Here is an 18,430-nt window from a genome sequence, read left to right on the forward strand (position 1 = left end):
CAAATTAGCTGAGCAGATACTTAGTGACTGTTGTACTCTGTAGCCTGCTTTCCACATTGATTTTCATGTCATTAGAATGAAAGCCTTCTTCCCATGGTTCTTGCCAATACTCTCCCTAACGTTCCTTCCAAAGAGGTTACTGTTAGGAAGAGGCTGTTCCCAGTTCTTGTGCCATTCATAAGTGATAGTGAAGGGATATGAAAACTTTGGAAAAGGGTAGATTAATTCCCCTGACCAGTTTTAAATGGATTTGTTTTAAACAGTATTCATAAAGGAGGTGCTTCATTGAGAGCAAGTCATTGGCTGATGAAAGACACAGACATCAAGGTGAAAACGGAATAGTTAGAGATGGTTTGGGTAGGATCCAAATAAGTATTGTGGTACTACTAAGGAAGAAAAAATGTAGGCTATCAGGAAGCATATCCTCTTGCCAAGGTCACAGCCTCAGCTCAGAAAATTTGTTTTTATTTCTTCTCACTCTTTTTAAATAGTCGGAAAAAAATGAATGGCAACATATCAAATTCAAAATAGTTGTGGTCGCATATGTTGTCAAAGTGGATTTGTAGAAATGCTTAAAATTGATTACAGCTGGTGCCTTGGAGATTATTTTGTATGTTATGCTTGAGGAAAATGAAATACTGAGTCCTGATGACAAAATTTGAGGAGGAAATAAACCTTTGCAAAGTGCAAGTAATTATCTGGAGAAGGAGGTGTAGCTCCATCTAGTGGGTTAAGATTTCCCTGTACTGACACTATATCAGATCAGGAAACAAATGCCCAGTTATCGTTTTTCTTTCTAACAGTTCTTCATTCACAGCATTTGCAATCGAATCTGGTTTTGTGGAATTACTACTGCCTTTTTTCCTAGGTGGTCCTTTGCGTCATTATTTAACTTTTAGAAAAAGAATGGGGAATCATGACTCCCAGTTTCTTTTTATGTCTCTGCTGTTGATTTGCTGTGATCTTGAGACCAGATCATGTATAACTTTTGTGTATGATGATATTATATGTCAGGTGGGAATGAGAAGACTTGCTTCTTCAAAACCCCCGTGGTTAAAACTGATAAAGCGTACTGAAATGTTTGACTAGAAGATGTTACAGAAGGTGGTGCAACAGGTTAAAGAAAGTGATTGAGTACAATTTTTAATGTGAGGATTTAGAAAGAAAACAAAATTTTCTGTTGTGAGTACCGAGATTAGTTTGTGTGATTTATAGGTTTCTAACTGGCTAGAAGTGGAAAAGGATAGGAATGTTGCACATATCAGAAGACTGGCTGAATTAATCCTTGTCATTCCATTTAATTCTAACTTTCACTTATCATTGATAGCCAGAGTTATGACATTGGGAAGACGGACATGAAATATTCTGTTGGCAAAGAAATGCAGGTAAGAAATAGAGAAATTGCAGTTTATAAATAGGAGGATTTTGTTAACCTGACTCTACTGTATCATCTGCCTCCACTGTGCCAAACCTGACCAGTGATTTCTTGGTCTCCACTTTAATACTTTCTGCTACAACGTTTGGCAAAGTTGCAAGTTTAGTCACTATGAGCATCAGTCTGAGTGTTCAGTCACAAATGGGTGTCCCTAAATCACTTTTGAATATAGTATTTCACAGAAATTAAATTGTAGAAAGTAAGGCTGAAGTAGACCCTGAAAGGCCATCTCTTCTTCCTTCCCCCTCTTCTTTCAAGGCATCATTAGTTACATCTCTGTCATTTCTGATAGACGTTCGTCTGTGTCATTCATAAGCCTATTACTCCTTTTACTACCCCCAGTGGATATGGAGAAGATTTTAATCTCTTCCTCGGTGTATAAATTATTTATACATTTGAAGGCCATTGTCATGTATGTCTTTGGGTTGGTGTTGTTTTTTTTTTTCCTCTCACTGAAGTTTGTACCTGCTGTTTCTTCGGTTTCTTCTTTCATTCTTTTTTTTCCAGATCTCTGATTTTCCTTGCTACCCTTCTGTTCTCCTCTGAACTCTAGTTGTTCATGTCCTGTGTGAAGCACAGTGCTGAAGACTGGATATGCTTCAGAACTGAGCAGTCACTTTATATATCTGATATTGTTAAAGGAGAAGCCGCTGCCCGAGCATTCATGCACCATTCATGGTGTCACACACACACACTTACTCCTGGGTGTGCTTCCTTCTTCAGGCTCAACCCTAGGTTTCCTGCAGCAGAGTCTCAGGTGTCAGATTTTATAAAATAATTGATTTAATTGAAAGGTACAGCAGTAGAGTCAGCCCGCTGCCTCCAAAGAGAGGGACCCTGAACAAAGAAATCCCCAGGCACTTATACCCTTGTGATACACACACCCGCCCCTCACATGCCCTTCATGCGCTGTCCATGTGTCTTTTGGTCTGGGGTCTTCTAATTGGATTCTTTTTCTGTGTTCAGGCAGGCAGGCTCTTACCTTGTTGATCTGCAGTTTCAGCGAGGGTTGGAGCCTCTCTGTCTCCTGGTTCACACTCCTCGTGCACATGCACTCACTGGCACAGCAGCGTGACATCAACGTCTTTCCCATACTAAGAGACTAAACACAGCACTGTACCAGCTGCTGGGAAAACTACTAAGAAAAATAACTATCGTGGCCTAAAGGTTCAGCAGATCCAGCTACTCATTCTAAGTAAAGCTAGGCAAACAGCACAAGTCACACCATACTATAATCCTAAATAATTTATTCTGATTAAAATTTACTTATTTTTGCTAAATAACTAATATCCCTCAACAATACCAGGCAGGCATTCTTTTGACTCCAAGAGATATTATTTTTCATTACCTTAGATTTTAAGTCTTTTGTATTCACATGTATGTTCATGTCTGGCTATTTTTCTTTTCTGTTCTTCAGATGGCATTTAAACTTCCAGTTTGTTTTTCTTTCCAGGCTAAAGTGCTGCGATTGTTAGCTACAGCCTATTTTGAGTGGGATTGCAATCTGTATCTTGAGAAGGCATTGAAAGCTATAAGCTTGGCAAATCAGGTAGTAGCGTGTTCCTGTGTTTATGGTGTGTGACAATCAAAACTCAAGCATTTATTAACATAATAATATGGACCACATTAATCACTGGGGTGTTCTCCTTGATATCAGACGGAGGTATGTTTTCTTTGCTTTGGTTTTCAGACTCCTAAGTATGTTTTGGTGTTCCCAGCTTTTTTATAGAGAAATACTTCTTTGCATGTAGATGTAGAGCTGTCTTGCTACCTATTAATAGTGATGTCCTTTGATAATGATATTGGTGGATGAGAAGCTCAACATGAGCAGGCATTGCACGCTTGCAGCCCAGAAAGCCAACTGCATCCTGGGCTGCATCAAAAGAAGTGTGGCCAGCAGGGTGAGGGAGGTGATTCTGCCCCTCTGCTCTGCTCTGGTGAGACCCCACCTGGAGTACTGTGTCCAGCTCTGGAGCCCTCAGCACAAGAAGGACATGGACCTCTTGGAGCGGGGCCAGAGGAGGCCACAAAGACGATCCGAGGGCTGGAGCCCCTCTGCTGTGAGGACAGGCTGAGAGAGTTGGGGGGGTTCAGCCTGGAGAAGAGAAGGCTCCAGGGCGACCTTTGAGCCCCTTCCAGTCCTTGAAGGGGGCCTACAGGAAGGATGGGGAGGGACTCTGGATCAGGGAGTGTAATGATAGGACATGGGGTAACAGCCTCAAACTGAAGGAGGGGAGATTTAGATTGGATATCAGGAAGAAATTCTTTGCTGTGAGGGTGGTGAGGCACCAGAACAGGTTGCCCAGGGGAGTTGTTGATGCCCCATCCCTGTTGGTGTTCAAGGCCAGGCTGGATGAGGCTTTGAGCAGCCTGGTCTCTGGTGGGAGGTGTCCCTGCCCAGGGCAGGGGGTTTGGAAAGAGATGATCTTTAAGGTCCCTTCCAACCTGAACCATTCTGTGATTCTGCAATTCTGTGACTAAAATTTCTGTGGCACGCATTCATGAAAACTGTACAGACAGAATAAACTATAGTGTAGTCCATTTGAGATTTATAGCAGCTGGCTTTTTACATATCAGACCTTTTGTCTTGCTTTGGATTATAATGGATATTTCCATACTACATTTTGAGTCCCCATTTCATTATCTGTACAAATATTTGAGCAAGCGCCAAACAGAGTTCAGTTTTGAAAGCTATGTAGCCATGCTACATCGGTCTTATTTCAGGCAATTAATTTCTCTATTGCACTTTACTAACGTGACTGTATTTCTTCTGGAACCTGAAAAATGAGCTGTATAAATATACCAGCTACCCTGAAAAAGTTCATATATCTCTAAGCAGTCACCTCAGTGAGGTCCCTTGCACTTGTACAAATTCCATTTCCCATATGAAGACTTGAATTAATTTTGTGCTTCTGTCTTTTCAGGTTAGTTAGAGTAACTTAAATTTGAAAAAATTACATTTGTCTTTGGTTGACCATTTTAAAATTTCCATTATCTGCTTATACAAAACAAGTTTTAAATACAAAATCCTGTTTTAAATGAAAGCTTAAATTCAGTTTTCTACATACTGTTAAAACTTCCAGACAGATGATGATGCACGTGCTCATGAGATCAAGATATAAATGGCAGTGTATTTTAATCATTCAAATAACATGCTGCTACAGTATCTAAGACCTTTGCAGTTTTTATTGTATTTACTTTTGCAAAAGCTTTTGAGGTGGAAGGTGTTTTTATCATAATTTCTGATAACGTATGTTTTGATATTGTATGAGGATATGGAAAAGTAGCAGAAAATTTTTATTCTGGAGTCTGAAATGTGCAGTGTTTTAGCAAGAGCTGTATTAGACAGTCTTTATTATTTCCATTTGCTCCCATTGTTGTTCTCTCCTAAATTTCATATTATTATAAGCTACTCTGAATTCTGCTCATATTAATTCTTGAGTAATCCAGCCAATTCACACACAGAAAAGCAGGAAATGTTTATGTCAATCAGTATTGTTCAGCTTCTATTTTAAAGTATCGGAAATGGGCCACAGCAAAATAAGAATCTTACTTTCATTGTCCTCATGGTCTTTTGGCAATATAAGAATAAATAATAAAGATATACATTTCATTTCAGAAGAAAATATTACCAGTTACCTACCTATTGCTTCAGTCATTAAAATGGAACTGAAGAATACAGTGGAGTGTATGTGATTTCCTGATATTTGTCTGTTTATAAATGTGCTGGACTCTCACAGGATCCATATTTGACAAACAGCTGTCCAAATAATGTATTGTTTTTCATTGTGCAGGAGAATTTGCATCCAGCAGGATGTTTTTTGAAAATCAAAATTCTTCTTAAAAGTGGAGCATCAGATGAAGATATCAACTCAGGTACCACAACTCTGAATAGGTTTCATAATGAGGTCATACTACTCCAAGAAGACAGCCTGTGTTGTATATAGAAAAGAAAAAAAATAAATCCCTTTCTTGTGTGCTTTAGAGGAAACTTCATTAGCTAAATGTTGTTCTGGTTTTGGAGTGTGAGACACAGTAGTCAGTGTTCACAGAGGAGTTATCCAGGTACTAATGTAAGTTTGAATTAAGCGTGATTTAATTTTTGTTGGGAATTTAAATAGACTTGCTGGAAACAGGGAAGGGGAAAGACTCTGAAGGCTGTTAGAATGAAGACAGTGAAAGTATAACAAGGTAAAGGTATGGTTTATTTTAGACATATGCCTAAGGTTATTGAAAAAGGGTGAAGGTGGATTGTCTGTTACCCAGTCAGCATAGAAGAAAGGCTTGTGAAACACTGCTGTTCTCTGTGTGTGATTTTGCAGATTTTGGCCAAGAGACATCAAGTGCTGCCCAGTGTGTTGTTATAAACCTGTGTTACCAGTGTTTGTTTAGTTTACCTAGGGCATATAAACTCTTTTCTCCTTATTCCTCAAACTTGTCATTTGAAGAAAATTGATTTTTCCATTGGCATGAGAGGAGAAGAAAGTTTTGGGGGGGACTTTAATATAGAAAGAGTAATGTATCAGGAGAAATTTATTGCCATAACTAATAAAATCTTATGGAAGAGAGGCTTTGTACTTTTCATGGTTGGAAAGCATCAGATGCGTAATGAATGCTCTGAGAAATAAATGTAGGGTGAGATGAGGAATTTCTTGCAGAGAGCTGAATGGTTTGAATGCTGCCAGACTAGCAGGAATGAAAACTCCAGATTGCTCCTGGGGAATTTCAGCCAGCTTTCAAGTGGACAGTTTTTCAAAACTTACCATTGCAATAGTTGGCTTCTGTTCCGCATTTTGAATTGTGAAGCCATAGTGTTGCCTATTAAAACACACTCCGCTTATATTTAGTAGCACCAAGACTCCAGTCAGTTTTTCAAGCAAGTTTATTAGTGAGTGGATGTCTGTCTTTTCTTGTATGGCTGGCGGAAGAGAGTGTTGTGTCTATGCACTGCAGCTTCTTATTCTTCCGAGTGAAGGTTCCTGCTGAGTTGTAGGCATTTGACTAAAATCTTGTATTGTGCAGTTGTACACAGGTGCCTTAGAAATGCTTCCTTTAGCAACTGCTCCTATGTGTTCCTTCTCTGATCTCATCCAAGCTACAAATGTATAAATCTTGTTATTAATCATTCAGCACAGTCTAGCAGTTTTTAAACTTTATCCGAGTGGTCTAAAACTGATGCATGCTTATCAGCACCAGTCAGTTCAACAGCTGATGCTAAAAGTATTAGGCTGAAGTACTTCCCATTGGCATGTGATACCATGCACAGCCTGAGCACTGACCTCAGTCTTAAGTGGTTCCTGCTGGATAAGGATGAGACATTTTGATGGAAAGCAGCTCGAGGCAAAAGTTTGTGCTACAAAAGCCTGTGCTGTTCTGTTTAAAGAGACAGAGGGCTAGAATTCCAGGGCTAGTCACCTTTCTGTAGTACTACATTAATGGTACAGTGAAAGGAAAGTCAAAGCACAATAGGCATGTTTTATTCTTCCTTTTGTTCTTTTGTTTTAGAACTATTATATTGCTTTTTGGTTTTATTTCAAAGAAGCTGTAAGAGATAAATGGTAAATTGAGCAGTTAAGTGTCTGAGTGGATTAAATGATCTCACCTGCTTTGTGTTCTGTCTAGCTGTTGCAGAGTTCCTGCACCATGAGATGTCTTTAGACTTTTGTTTGAATACTGCCAAACTGCTGCTGGAGCATGGAAGGTATGAAAGCATCAGTAAGTGGGGTGAGCACAATATTTGGGCTTTATAGGTGTTCTGTTATAAGCAAAGAACATCTATTTTACAATGACGCTTTATTTTAAATAAAAAAATCACAGAGATAGGTGAACAGTTTTGAGAGGGAGCCTGTCTCTTCTATAGCAAGGTGATTATGGCAGCAGCAGAACATGGTGTGACATAATGTTGTGTGGCAACTTGCAATACTGTAGCCTTACTTTGGAATGATAATATTCTCCTTATGTAGTTTTAATATATATCTGGAATAATATATATGTAAGTCTGGAATTATCTGACTGAAATCTGTCTTCCATATCAACTAATCAACCCTCAGAATGAAAGAGTTTGGAGTCCTAGAATTGTTTTTGTGAAAAGCAGTATAAGGATGAACAAGTTACTGCAAAATAAATCACTGAAATTTCACACTGTTGAATACTGCATCATGATTACCTATGTATATGCTTCTGTCTTGCAGTAAATTCTTACTCTTTTCATTGTGAGGAGTAAGCTCTCTTGTGAAGACTGTGGAACAAGCATGTGCTAATAGGAAGTTACTGATGAATAGATGAAGTGCAGTAAATTCATACCTTGACTCACTCTGTCAGTGTGATTGTGTGCCAGTAGTATAAATGAGAAACATGTTGCACGGTGTGAATATGTTAGTTTTTAGAATGGAAAATTAACACCTCTTCTTGTGCAGCCTCTTAAAAATGCATCTGTGTGAATAGGGAATCAGTTGGTTTTGATTTTCTGAAATCTGTTGCTGAACGATTTGAATCTTCTCCTGACCTTGGAAAAATTACCCTGCTCCACATCGAGTTCCTGTTGCAGAATAAGAGGGAGCTTCTTGCTAAGCAAAAGGTTGAAGAAATTGTTATAGGTCTGTATCCTTCTTTAGCTGCTGTTTACTGAAAGCTGGATTTAGTTGGCTAAAGTCTTGAATTCTGATTTTCACTATTTTGCTTATCTCGTCTTCCTTTCTATGTTTCTTTTGCGTGGCAACTCTCAGCTTCCATAATGAATGACAGTCATGGTAAAGCGCAGGGTTAAAGTCACTTGCTAGAACAATTCCTCCTTCTTAGCGTAGACTGATACACGTGGGATTAGAAACATTTATGAGAAGTTCTGCATAATGTTAATACTTTGTCCATCCAGCCCAATATGTTTTTGTTTGTCAGTATTTAAACAGGTTGCATATCCTTATTTGAGCAGCTGAAGAACAGTTTCAGGTCTGTCGCACCTTTAGCACTGTAGTATTTTTTGACTGTCAGATCTGCAGGAAATCAGACCGTATTTTATGTAGCATCAAGCTAGGTGCAAAAGCCACATTTTCGTTGTTTAAGCATGAAAATATTTATTCTCCTACCCACCATTTTTGGGGCTTTTGTTTGTTTGGGTTTTTTGTTTATTTGTTTTTTCAGAAGCAGGATATGAAACACTGGGTCCTGGCTGAAACTGTTGTTGTGTTAGTGCTTTTTGATGTAGGCTATGGGATGATCTGTCTCAGTTCTTAAGTGTTTCTCAGTGTTCTTCTTAAAGTTTTTGTAAAGTGATGATTTGCAATATCTTTTCAGGTCATTATACTGGGAAACAGCTGTTGCCTGAAGCCTTGAACCAGCTACACATCATCTTGTGGGACAGAGCTGCCAAACATTATGAGGTTTGGGACCAAACAGTAGCGTTGTTATTTGTATCGTTGAAAATGAGGGTCTGCATTGTCTGACCCCTTTGGTATGTTTGGTTTTGGTCAGAGTGCAAGCTGTTACTAGGACCCCCACACTAGTTTTGTTTTTATCCAGCTGGGTGCTGTTTTCCATTACAACATCAAGTTTCAGGTAGCCTCATCTCAGGGTTTGTACATGGGAACAGTTACGTCCAGAACTGATCAGCCAAGAAACCTGTGCAATCCATCATTCTGGTTCTGTCCTGGAAAGGGTATCAAAAGCCTGAAAATATTCTTTACATTGTGCTGTTTATTTTACAGTTCCTACCATCTGACGGTCAGTTGTTGCTTTAAGGAGCGTGAAGTGTTATCGTTTGTACATTGATTTTCTTTTTAGCCTATATATGAAGTAGCTTTGTATGCTTACATTGTATCTTAGTTCATATACGTTCGTACTGTGAGCATATATAAGTTCTGTTATTCAAAACCAGATACCTTTTTATTCTTTCAGTATTTGGAGAAGATGAGCTTATGTTCTACTCTTGTACTTCTGTCATATGCTAGTTTCTTGAAGACATAAAGAAAAACACACGTGCCATTTTATTACCTATCATCTGTGTAGTCAAGAAGGAATTTTGCTAATGACACAGCTTTCTCCCTTCTCATTTTAAAATAAATTCTCTGTCCAAATTGGAACTATAGTTGGGAGCACCATCTTCAGTGTAGTATCATCAAGACTCAAGTCTAAATGGGATAAACATTTTTGTCTTTTTCTCTTAGTTTCAGTTGCTTTGTATCGTGAAGAGAGAGATTTTTTTGAAATAATGTTTCTGGTTTGTATTTCGTCATAAGAGTGTCCTTTCTGGGTCAGATGAATGACCCATCTAGTCCAGTGTCCTGTCTTTGCTAATGCCTGTAAGAATAAGAGAAGAGTAGGAGTAGGTAAAGTGTCAGTTCTCCTAATGAATATTACCTGTGTTGTGGGACCAATGATTGCTCTTCTGGGGGAAAGGTTACACTAGAATATACTTGATTATCTGAATCTTTCATATCCTATGACCTTTTTAAAAAAAAAATTGGGGTAAGGTAGGCAGTTTAATCACCCAAATAAGGGTGTGTTTGTTTTTTGGATTTGTTTTGTTTTGGTTTTTGTCTTTTAAATTTCCTAGGCAAAAAGCTACTCTGAAGCTCTTCACTGGTACAATTATTCTGTCAGCTTCTACACGCCTGGGCAGATAGATCAGAACTTAGCTAAGCTGCAGAGGAACATGGCTTCTTGCTATCTTCATCTGAAACAAATTGACAAGGTATAGATAATACATATGTATAAATATTTATTTATTTGCATTGTTTTTATTTTTGTAGCTGTGTCATTGCGACTTAATTTACACTTTTGTTACTGTACCTTTTTTGCTTTGAGAGAGGGAACTGTCTTTGCCTATCTTGCATCATCTGGCAGAGAGATGTCGTTCATCATCTTAGCTGCTGTGGGGCCCTCTTGTATCACCTGTCATTCAAATGGGGGAAACAGTTCACAAGTTGCGTGACCATGCCTCGGTCTATTGGATTTCTTCTCAGATTAGAGGTCCTCCTCTCTTCAAGACTGATGAGCCTTGGCAGGAAAAATGTTTGACTTGTCTCACGAGAACTTCCCACAACTGTGTTAGACCTCACCTCTGCAGAGCAGTTTACCGGCTTTACCTGTCTAGGCCTCCTGGTTTGGGGGTGTAAACTTCACAGCTCAAAGTGACAGAAGGGAGTTTAATTTTTCAGCATTCTAAGGGCTTCTCTTGTTTTCTGATTCTGCAGCTCTAATTTTGAGGAATTGGCTTTTTTCTCAGTCTGGTTCTTGTTGGTCTTTAGTGCCATCTTCTGCTCTTGTCACTTTACTTTCCAGGGAAGATGTTGCCAAACCAAACTTCTCCAGTAATTATAATATTATATCTTGAGTAATTATAATGAATATCAAAAATGTAACTATTAACATTTTGTGTATCTTTTTAGCTCTCTTCTATTGCGAATCATATTACTGATTTCAAGATGTCAGTGTACTGATTTCCATTAATCTCTTCTGTGAATAGGCTAAAGAGGCAGTTAAAGAAGCAAAGAGGTGTGATCCAAACAGCATCTTTACTAAATTCAGTGTCTATAAGATTGCAGTGATGGAGAAAGATACTGATAAAGGTAGAACTTAAAAGATAAAGGGTCCACTACAAGGAGCAGCAGTGCTGAATATATTAGAAAATACTATGCGGATTTGGACTGTTCATCTTGAGAAAGACAATAGAGGGAAGGTAGAAGAAGGGTCTGTAACGTCATTGAAACTGTCAGGCTGTAGATTTAAACTGTTAGAGTGGGATGCTTTTTGCACACAATATGTAAAGTGTGGAGTCCTTTGCCATACCTGATATTGTCTGGATGGAACCTCTGGCTAGGACGTCTCTAATCTTCTCCTGGGCAGAAGCTATAGTAGCATCTCAGGGTGAGAATCATTGTATACTTACCGTTTCTAATATTCCTTTGTATGCATATACAATATAAAAAAAAGGATACTGAGCTAAATGAACCTTAACGGAACCATTATTGCTGCTCTTAATTTCTCTGGACAAGTAGAAATTACTGAGATGACTTACAGAATGACATATCCCTGTAGACTCTTTCCTCTTTATAATGAGTTCTGCCATTTCGTATTTTAATGAGAATCTTAGCTCAAGTAGTGGAAATTGAGAAATAGACTATACTTACTTAGAATACAGAGTAACATGCAGAGCTTATTTTCCGATGAGTTCTGTGCCAATTAATTGTTCTCTATACATCTTTTTAATGACAGCATAATTTGTTCACATAATATAGAGTGGGAACCACAGCACAGCATGAACATAAAAGCAGCAGCACCCTTAGCATAAGCCAAGATGTGGGAGCTTGGAATCACGCCCAGACAATGTATTAGAGAAAGTCTTCTGTCTTCAGTGACAAATAGTTATTTAGCAGAACAAGATTAAGGACGTGAGATAGGTTTCATTTGTATGGCATCCTTGTTTCCTTAGATTAGTAGCTTGGAAAACCTTTTGGCACCTCTCTAGGAAGAAATGCGTAATTGTGGAAAAGTGCTGGTATGGTCAGGTTTTCTTGTCTTGGTTTTTCATATTAAAAAAAAAAAATTATAGCCTTTCATAAGTCGTTTCTAAAGCCTCATTAAAACACCTTCCAATTGCTTCTATAAAAAAATAATTAATGTTTCCCTATGTATATTTCAGCTGTGGAAACAGTTATTGAAATGGGGAAGCTAGCAGAAAAGTCATCTCAACATGAAGACAAGCTGAGAGTGGATGAAAATACAGGCACTAACCTCCTGAGTTTAGCGGCCCATATTGCTTTAGAGGTAGAGCAGATAACATTGTCTTTGCTTTGCTTTATTGATATAAGTAGGATAGCTGTAACCTTTGTAACTTGGCCTACTTTTAAAATTTCTATGTATTTCATGCATTTCTAAGTATTTTGTGCTCCCATGACCAACGTCTCACTCAAATTTGTTATTTAATGCAAAATGGAAATTGATTTCACATAGGGAGCAATTGTATTTTTTTAATATTTCTTTGAGAAAATAAAGGATTCTGAGTTATAAATGTTGGTATCTGTAAATGACATGGTGTATTTCTTTAAAATTCCCCTTATCAAAATGTTACATGTTTTTCTGCCTCTGGGATTTGATCTTTGACGTGCTAGAGGAAACTGTACAAAATACACCTAAGTCAACGATGAAAAGCTGAAAAGTCACTTGTCTCTCCTGTTTGCCCTTGATTGGTGACTTGAGTGATGTCTGAACTGGCTGATTACATTGGCATAATTAGAGGAGGCTTTTGGATGCCCTTTAGGGCTTTGTTCATAGCCCCGTAAGGCGCGAAAGCCTTGCCAACCTGTATGTGTCCTGTTCTTGCCGTAGGCTCTTCGTGCATGTATGATCTCTCCTTATGGTTTTCTCTTCGCTCTGAGGCTCTTCTGTGCAGAGTCCTTTGTTCTTTTTCCTGCTAGTACACTGCGCAGGCTTCTGGAATATGCTGTTGCTTTGTTTTTGGTTTTTTTTTTTTTATTATTTCACAGTAACTGAGGTAGTGCAGTTTATACAAAACATGTTTTAATTTATTTTCAGAATGAACAACAAGTTGTGGCTATCAAAGCTTTGGAGTATTTGTCTGAACATTTACAAGACTGCCAACAATTATTTGCAGCTTTAAAGTGAGTATTCAATATATTTACAAGGAAAGAGAATTTTTTCTGGTTTCTTTTTCAAAAGTAATTTATTATCTTGAGGAAGGTGGAAAATAGAGTAGATGAAAGATTAGCTATCAGTCTTTTTGATGCTGCAGATGTACCTCAAGCCTGAACTCTTAATATCTACAGATGGTCCAAGTCTCTCCCAAGCAAATACTATTAGTTGCTCTGAATTTTATGAGTACATTGTAATTTGGACAGATGACCAACAGCGACTCTAATGAGATTGCCAACAATATATTTGGTGAAAATAGCAGTTCGTTTTTATCCTCTGATGAAGTGGTATCTTCTTATTGAAATATGCCATCATGTTTATAAAAACAAATATTGTGAGACAGATGCATTTATTCCAATATTTGCTTCAAGTTACTTTGTTAAAGAACATTTATTTGCTTACTATAACGTGATTTAACGAAGTGGTATACAAAATAAGGCGATAGGGTGGGAAGTGGTATAATCTTATTCTCAGTTTGAAACTTTGAATTCTTCTGTGAGTTCCATGGGCTGATAGCATAAGGAAGAAAAGTGGGATCCTTTCTGGGAAATTAGGACGAAGTAAACTTGGAAAAAAATTCTTGTTTCTTCATTGCTTGTTTTCTTCGTATTTAGATGTTTGGTTCGTCTTATGTTGTCAAAGGTCATGGCAGAAAACGAAGAGAAAAGGTAAGTCCAGTTGCAAAAGCATTTTCTTATGGTGGATGGGTTGTACAAATGGTGTAATATTTTCTTGCTGGGCTTATTTTCTTGCAGAGTAATCAAGAGATTAGTTTTTGTGCTAGTAAAAAGTCCACCCATATGACTTCCCAACTTAACCTATGGCATCACATAGGAACATCTTTTCTACTTGTATAACCTTTCCTTTAAATATTTGTTCTTTGCCTTCCTCTTTTATTAATGCATGAGACCAGCAGGTATTTTTGATGAGGAATGTGAGCTAAGCAACCTCTTTTAACTTTGACACTAGGGTGTGATATCTTTCAGAAGTTTTGAGTGGGGCCTCCCTTGCTGAAGGCTAGCAACTTTGCAAATGGTGTGTTGGCTTAGAAGTAGAATTGTACTGCTGGATTTTGACTGTCAAGAAAACAATGTAGTGGCAGTGGGGTTTGAAGTTTAACCTGCAGCCCCAACAACTGAGAAAATCTCCTGCTGCACGTCTAGAATGACCTTCACTGCTGCAGATCAGTAAAACTTTTTGTAGGCCTTCAGTATTCCATTGGCATCTTCAAATATTAGGAGTTTCTAATGCCCGAGATGTTCATCAGGGGAAGAATGATTATATCCATAATTACAGAGATCTTGTATTTCAACATAAATAATGTGTTCTGTTGTAAGAAAGTTAAGCAACAGTTTTCTAAAACTTAATTTTTCCATCATTCTAGGGATGAAGATATCAACTCAATGCTGACTTACTTGACCTTGGGTATGCTTTTGTTCTATTTACATTTTCTGTCGTTCTTCCATCTGTGAACTTTTAATGATTTGATTAGGTCCATACCAACCATACGTTTAGACTCCTTATTTCATTCTAGGTTCCCAACTTCCCACTGAAATCAGTGAAAATTAACACTGGAGATTCAACAGCGTTGTGAAGTTGGATCTCAGTGCTGCAGGTTTTTGCTGTGGAAAGCTTGCACACTAGTGTTGGAAAAACTGTTTCTAGTAAAGCCTGTGCTTGGGACCTTCTCTCAGACAAAGGGGCAGTTTCTTCTAGGGAGTTTCCCTTTAGTCTCTTGTAAGGCCATGCATGCAAACAGCAGATATGTGTGTACGAGCCACAGCAGATATGTGTGTACGAGCCACAGCCTGGGTGGCCTCAAGTGACAGTCTCCGACTCCGACTGCATTGGCAGGAACCAAGTCAGTATCTTTAGTAGCAGGGCTACCACAGGAGGAAGAATTTTGGTTTCATAAACTGAATTAACAATGTAACTCTCGACTGGCATTAATTAAATGCCAGTGGTGGTCTTTGCTGTTCTAGCTGTTTAAAAGGGAACATTTTTTAAATTAAGTTAATGCGCTTTTTTTTTTTTTTTTTGCTCTGGAAGGCTTAGAAAACTGCAAGAAGTAATAGCAAATTGCTGGAAGATGGGAGAGACTTGTCAAAATTGGTTCCCACTTTTAAGTTGTGGTGTCCTTTGAAAAAGAATTGTCTTGTTTGCATTGGAAAAGGTCCAGGAGTTTTACAGAAGACTTTTCTTCATCTGAAGAAATACTTATTTTCACTACATGCTTTTTACCCCTCTCTTCCTATCTTGGACAAGAAAGCTAATGAGATCGTAGAACTTTACACTAGCCATTCTTACTGCAACAAGGAGACAAGAATGAAGACTAGAATTAAATTAATTAAAGGTTCCCTGAAGAAAGGCCTCAAACCTGTTATTAAATTAAAAAACCCTTTTTGGGAAATTAAGTAAAACTCCTCTGCATTAGACTTCCCTGTCAGTAAACTTCGAAGAGGCAGCATTTGTTGGCAGCCTTACATACTTTAGCTAACGTGCTGTTTGAGGTGCTTTTTGATGTTTTTTATAAGCCTCTCTGGTCAAGCATATGAGATTTAAGCTGTGAGAATAACTCTTCATCAGGAATTATACGGGACGTTTGGAAACCTCTGTTTTGTAGTGTAGTTATTAGACTTTGAATTGTTTTTATTCTGCTCAGAAAGTGTTACTTACAGATTGAACAACACATTTTCTGCAGCTCACAAGAGACTTGCTGGGTCTTTCACAGAAGAGAAGTTTACAGGGGACACGAGGATCCTTGACGCTCACTGGTTTAGAAAAGTTGGTAGGTTGCACTCTCAGAATGTAAACTGAATCCCCTCCAACTCCAGTTAGACAGACCTTAAGGAAGAAAGAAGTGTTTAAAGATGTGGTGGATTTATAGAATTTGCCACCTTTGGCAGTCGCTGCCTTAACTAGTCTTAAAGTTCTGCGGCACTTTCTGTCTTCTGAAATTATCTGATACGGCTTGTATTTTAAGTCATTTATCAAGAGAAATAATCACACGTGGTCTGTTTGACTGATGGGATAGCCGATACAGTGTTCCCTTCGCCGCAGGAGTAGCTGTATGTGCCCCGAGTCCATTTTTCTCTTAGGTAGCCCTTCACTACCAAGACTGTGTTACAGAAGTAAAATTTAAGATAGGGCAAATAAAAAGAATAATGGTCAATTCAATGTCTGAAAAAAAAGTGCAATAACCCCCCCCCTTATGCTGATCCTGCACATTCTCATGTAGGCAAAATGAGAATTAGGACGTTCAGATGAGTGTACTAGTTTGATTGGTGCAGGAAGAGCTTACCTCTGCCACCCAGATAGAATGTCTTCATTAGTTCCTTAAATCAGCAGTCCTGGAGTTTGCCTTGAACTACAGTGTATGAAATCTAAACAGCCAACATTATCATAAATAAACAAACACATGCTCACAATGCAGCCATGCTCTAACAGAGTAGCCAAGGAGGGAGAGAAGCAGCAGAGGTCAAATACACTAACACGAGTGTGAATGGAATCTGTGGTGACCGCGACCTTTCCAAGGCAGCATTCTCACTTACGGAATAAACAACTCGGAGACTACAAAAACATGCCCCTGGGAATTAACATGAAAGTTAGAATCTGCAAAGTCACTGTAGAATGTAAACAGATGGGTCAGATTCTCATACATATATCACTTGATTGTCTTTAGATGGCTCATCCATTTACTAATCAGAATTGTGTGTTTAAATGCCATGTACAGTGGAGAATGTTTCAAAACTTTGTTGGTTTTTTCCCTTTTTTTTAAATTTGCCTTGGCAATATTGTTCAACTCTTTTATTCAGACACTAGTTTTGTTTATTAACATAAGAAAATGCTTCTTCCAATCCATGCCCTTGTGGGTAGGGTGTGTGGCAGAATGGATACTTGGTTATGATGAAATTATTAAGACACAATTTGAAAACATGAATAAGCTATTTTAACAAATCACTAGTAACAGTATTTCTTGCTAAGCTATTTTAACAAATCACTAATAATGGTATTTCTTGCTGTTATTAAATGTGCTGTTGATGATATTTTGATGAAGAAATTGAATTGTGGAATGTGAACTGCCTATTACAAGAGATTAGACGGGCATACCCATAAGGTTGAAGATTTTTATTCTAGTCTTCGGTTTTTTATGTCTTTGTTAGCTTGGAACTTGGCTGTACAGTTCAGGGACTACCCTGAAAAGATGAGGGATTTTTTTCTCCTGTCTTTCAAGGTACGTACTCTTGCTAATAGTATCTCTGATTGAGGAATATTGTCATCTGTCTAGTTCTGTTAGAAGTTACATCCAAGTATCAGGTGTCTCTGGGGAGACGTGCTTGTATGCTCTGAAGATGGAGCACTTCTGTCAAGAGGAGATTGACTTGTAATATAAAATGTGAGCATTATTGTCATACTTTATATTCTGTTGCTTAAAAACATCGTAAGAAATTTAGACTTCAATGAGAACTTTCTAAAATCAATGGATTCTGATGTTTGGAAACTGTATCATTAATACAAACATGTTAAGTAGTCGAGTCCTAATCTCCATACAGAACTTCTGCCAACACTGACTGTTTTATATGTGTTTGTAGAAAGGGGACTCCAACACTGATTTACACTTTAAGTGATCTTCTTGTGTGACTGTACAAGTAAAATTGCAATATGAATATGTACTATTCATGATTGATTACTAGAAGTGCCATAGAAGAGACTCAGCAATCATCTGTTCATGAGCAAATTGCTTTATATGGGCAGAATTTTCATTACCTTTTCCTGTTTTTGGTGTCAGTTGTCCCAGTTTTGTCCTTCTGACAAAGGTGTTCTAATTGCTCAGAAGACATGCCTGCTAATGGCAGCTGCAGTGGATCTGGAAATGGGGAGACAACAAGTAACACCTTCTAAACAGGTAGGGCATTGCCCTCTTAACTGCTTCTGTATGTATCAGTGTAGCATTTTTTTTCTTTTGATTTTGAAATCTTAGTTGTTTCACTCGGAACGGGATATTGAGAATGTAAGCATGGGAACCTTTCATAGTTAATTAGAATCAATGCATCTGGTGCTTTCCAGACAATTGTAAATGTTGGAGTTCTGTAAATTAGTTCTGTTGACTTCAGTGGATTTTAACAAATTTATATCAGCAAAGGCTCATGGCAGTACCTTCTCTTAGAGGAACTGCAGTCTACCTTACATATTATGTGAGGAGTCTGCTGCTAAGCATTGGCCAGTCAGGCAGGTAATTACTGCATCTTTAAGATTATGCCATTGCTGAAAGTAGTTACCAGTGTGGTTATGATAAAGCTCACCATTTTTTTTTATTCTTTAGGCATACATCCCTTTTTGGGGGTGTTG

General features: G+C 38.1%; 1 protein-coding gene across 1 annotated transcript in view; it reads left to right on the plus strand.

Moving 5' to 3' along the window:
• TEX11 (testis expressed 11) overlaps nt 1-18,430 on the plus strand; it is a 43,287-nt gene that overhangs the window by 8,784 nt on the left and 16,073 nt on the right. The window contains exons 9-21 of the mRNA XM_063345880.1: nt 1,328-1,385; nt 2,889-2,984; nt 5,230-5,311; nt 7,058-7,136; nt 7,880-8,031; nt 8,726-8,811; nt 9,984-10,121; nt 12,965-13,050; nt 13,696-13,749; nt 14,466-14,506; nt 15,783-15,869; nt 17,245-17,315; nt 17,871-17,987. Of these exons, the coding sequence (XP_063201950.1) occupies nt 1,328-1,385; nt 2,889-2,984; nt 5,230-5,311; nt 7,058-7,136; nt 7,880-8,031; nt 8,726-8,811; nt 9,984-10,121; nt 12,965-13,050; nt 13,696-13,749; nt 14,466-14,506; nt 15,783-15,869; nt 17,245-17,315; nt 17,871-17,987 (1,147 nt within the window). The remainder of the gene's footprint in view (nt 1-1,327; nt 1,386-2,888; nt 2,985-5,229; nt 5,312-7,057; nt 7,137-7,879; nt 8,032-8,725; nt 8,812-9,983; nt 10,122-12,964; nt 13,051-13,695; nt 13,750-14,465; nt 14,507-15,782; nt 15,870-17,244; nt 17,316-17,870; nt 17,988-18,430) is intronic.

Source organism: Chroicocephalus ridibundus, chromosome 9, assembly GCF_963924245.1.
Source record: "Chroicocephalus ridibundus chromosome 9, bChrRid1.1, whole genome shotgun sequence".
NCBI lineage: Eukaryota > Metazoa > Chordata > Aves > Charadriiformes > Laridae > Chroicocephalus > Chroicocephalus ridibundus.